This window comes from Mus caroli, unplaced genomic scaffold (genome assembly GCF_978045245.1).
Source record: "Mus caroli unplaced genomic scaffold, Mus_caroli_1 scaffold_8, whole genome shotgun sequence".
Classification (NCBI taxonomy): Eukaryota; Metazoa; Chordata; class Mammalia; order Rodentia; family Muridae; genus Mus; species Mus caroli.
Window position 1 is genome coordinate 37650036 of NW_028227263.1, and position 1461 is coordinate 37651496.

Consider the following 1461-nt stretch of genomic DNA (forward strand, 5'->3'; position numbering starts at 1 on the left):
CTGGTAGGCTAACCATGCTTCAGTAAAGCCTAAATACCTAAATATGTACAGGAACAAAAAGATGAATTTGATAGAAAAAAAAGAATAGTTGAATGTATAGAAGAGGAAACTACATTGCATAATGTTCTCAAAGACATACTAAAAACTACAAAATAAAAAATGCAATAAGGTATAATATCTATGTGTACTGAGAGAAAAAAGAGATTCAGGCAAAAGGAATAACAAGAAGGTTAATAACTAAACCTCAGATGATGGTCATACTGGGTAATTATAGTGAGTTTTATAAAACAGGTTACCATAAGAAAATACTTTCTTACCAAGGTGTCTCTTTAGAGCCCCCTTAATCTCATTATTCCTGAGGCTGTAGATGAGGGGGTTCAACATAGGAATTACAACTGTGTAGAATATAGACAACACCTTGTTCTGGTCAGTGGAGTAGCTGGACTTGGGCATCACATAAATGAATATAGCAGTTCCATAGAAGAGAGTAACTGCAGTGAGGTGGGAGGTACAGGTGGAGAAGGCCTTGTATCGACTTTCTGTGGAGCGCATCTTCATAATAGTGATGAAAATACAGGAATAGGAGATGGCTATAACAAACACTGTTGTCAGTGTGATAAAGCCAGCAGAAATTGAGGTAATAACAACAGCGAAAGTGACATCAGAACAGGAGAGTTCCAACAAAGGAGCGAAATCACAGTAAAAGTCATTGATTCTATTTGGTCCACAGAAGAACAAGGAAAAGAAGGAAAGAGTGAAAAAGGAAGCATTAAGAAAACCCTGTGTATAAGATCCTAAAACCAACTGGATACAGGCTTCTGTGGACATTTTTGTGGAATAAAGCAGTGGGTTGCAGATTGCTACAAAGCGATCATAAGCCATGACAGCCAGAAGGAAGCATTCAACTGTCCCAAAAAAAGCAGCTGAGGTAAACTGAATAGAACATCCAATGTAGGAGATGGTATTTTGTTTTACTAGGAAGTTAGCAAGCATATTGGGTGTGACAGAAGATGAAATGCCTATGTCAACAGAAGACAAGTGGCTGAGAAAAAAATACATTGGGTGATGGAGTTGGGAAGAGACTCTGATAAGAAGGATGGTGCTGAGGTTCCCAGACACGGTCACAATGTAGATGCACAGGATGATGATGAAGAGGATGTCTCTAAGAACTGGTTCATCAGTTAATCCCAATAAAATGAACTCTGTCACTGCAGTGTGGTTTCCATTCTCTAGGAAAGCCATAAAACACGTAGCTGCTGCTAGATTAAATCTGTGATGAAGATATTACAAAATGAAATTTACAAGTAAGTCACTTCATTTCAGTTAACTGGGGCACAGAGAGCATTACAAACTAATATATTATTCAAAACATTGGATCAATTATCACCAGCGTTTTTATTATTTGTACACTTATGTGCAACAATTATTTCCAAATTATTTAAGCAGAAATGCTAGAAATGT

The 1461-nt window shown here is 37.2% G+C and overlaps 1 protein-coding gene across 1 annotated transcript; it reads right to left on the reverse strand.

The window, feature by feature from the left end:
- Positions 1-255: 255 nt before the first annotated feature.
- Positions 256-1242, reverse strand: LOC110287914 (olfactory receptor 5P73). The gene has a single exon (XM_021154407.2). It carries the CDS (start codon positions 1240-1242, stop codon positions 256-258), a length of 987 nt encoding a protein of 328 aa, XP_021010066.2.
- Between the last annotated feature and the right edge of the window lie 219 nt (positions 1243-1461).

Coding starts and splice junctions, on each gene's coding strand:
- LOC110287914 (XM_021154407.2), bottom strand. CDS start 1,242: ATGGCTTTCCTAGAGAATGGAAACCACACTGCAGTGACAGAGTTCATT.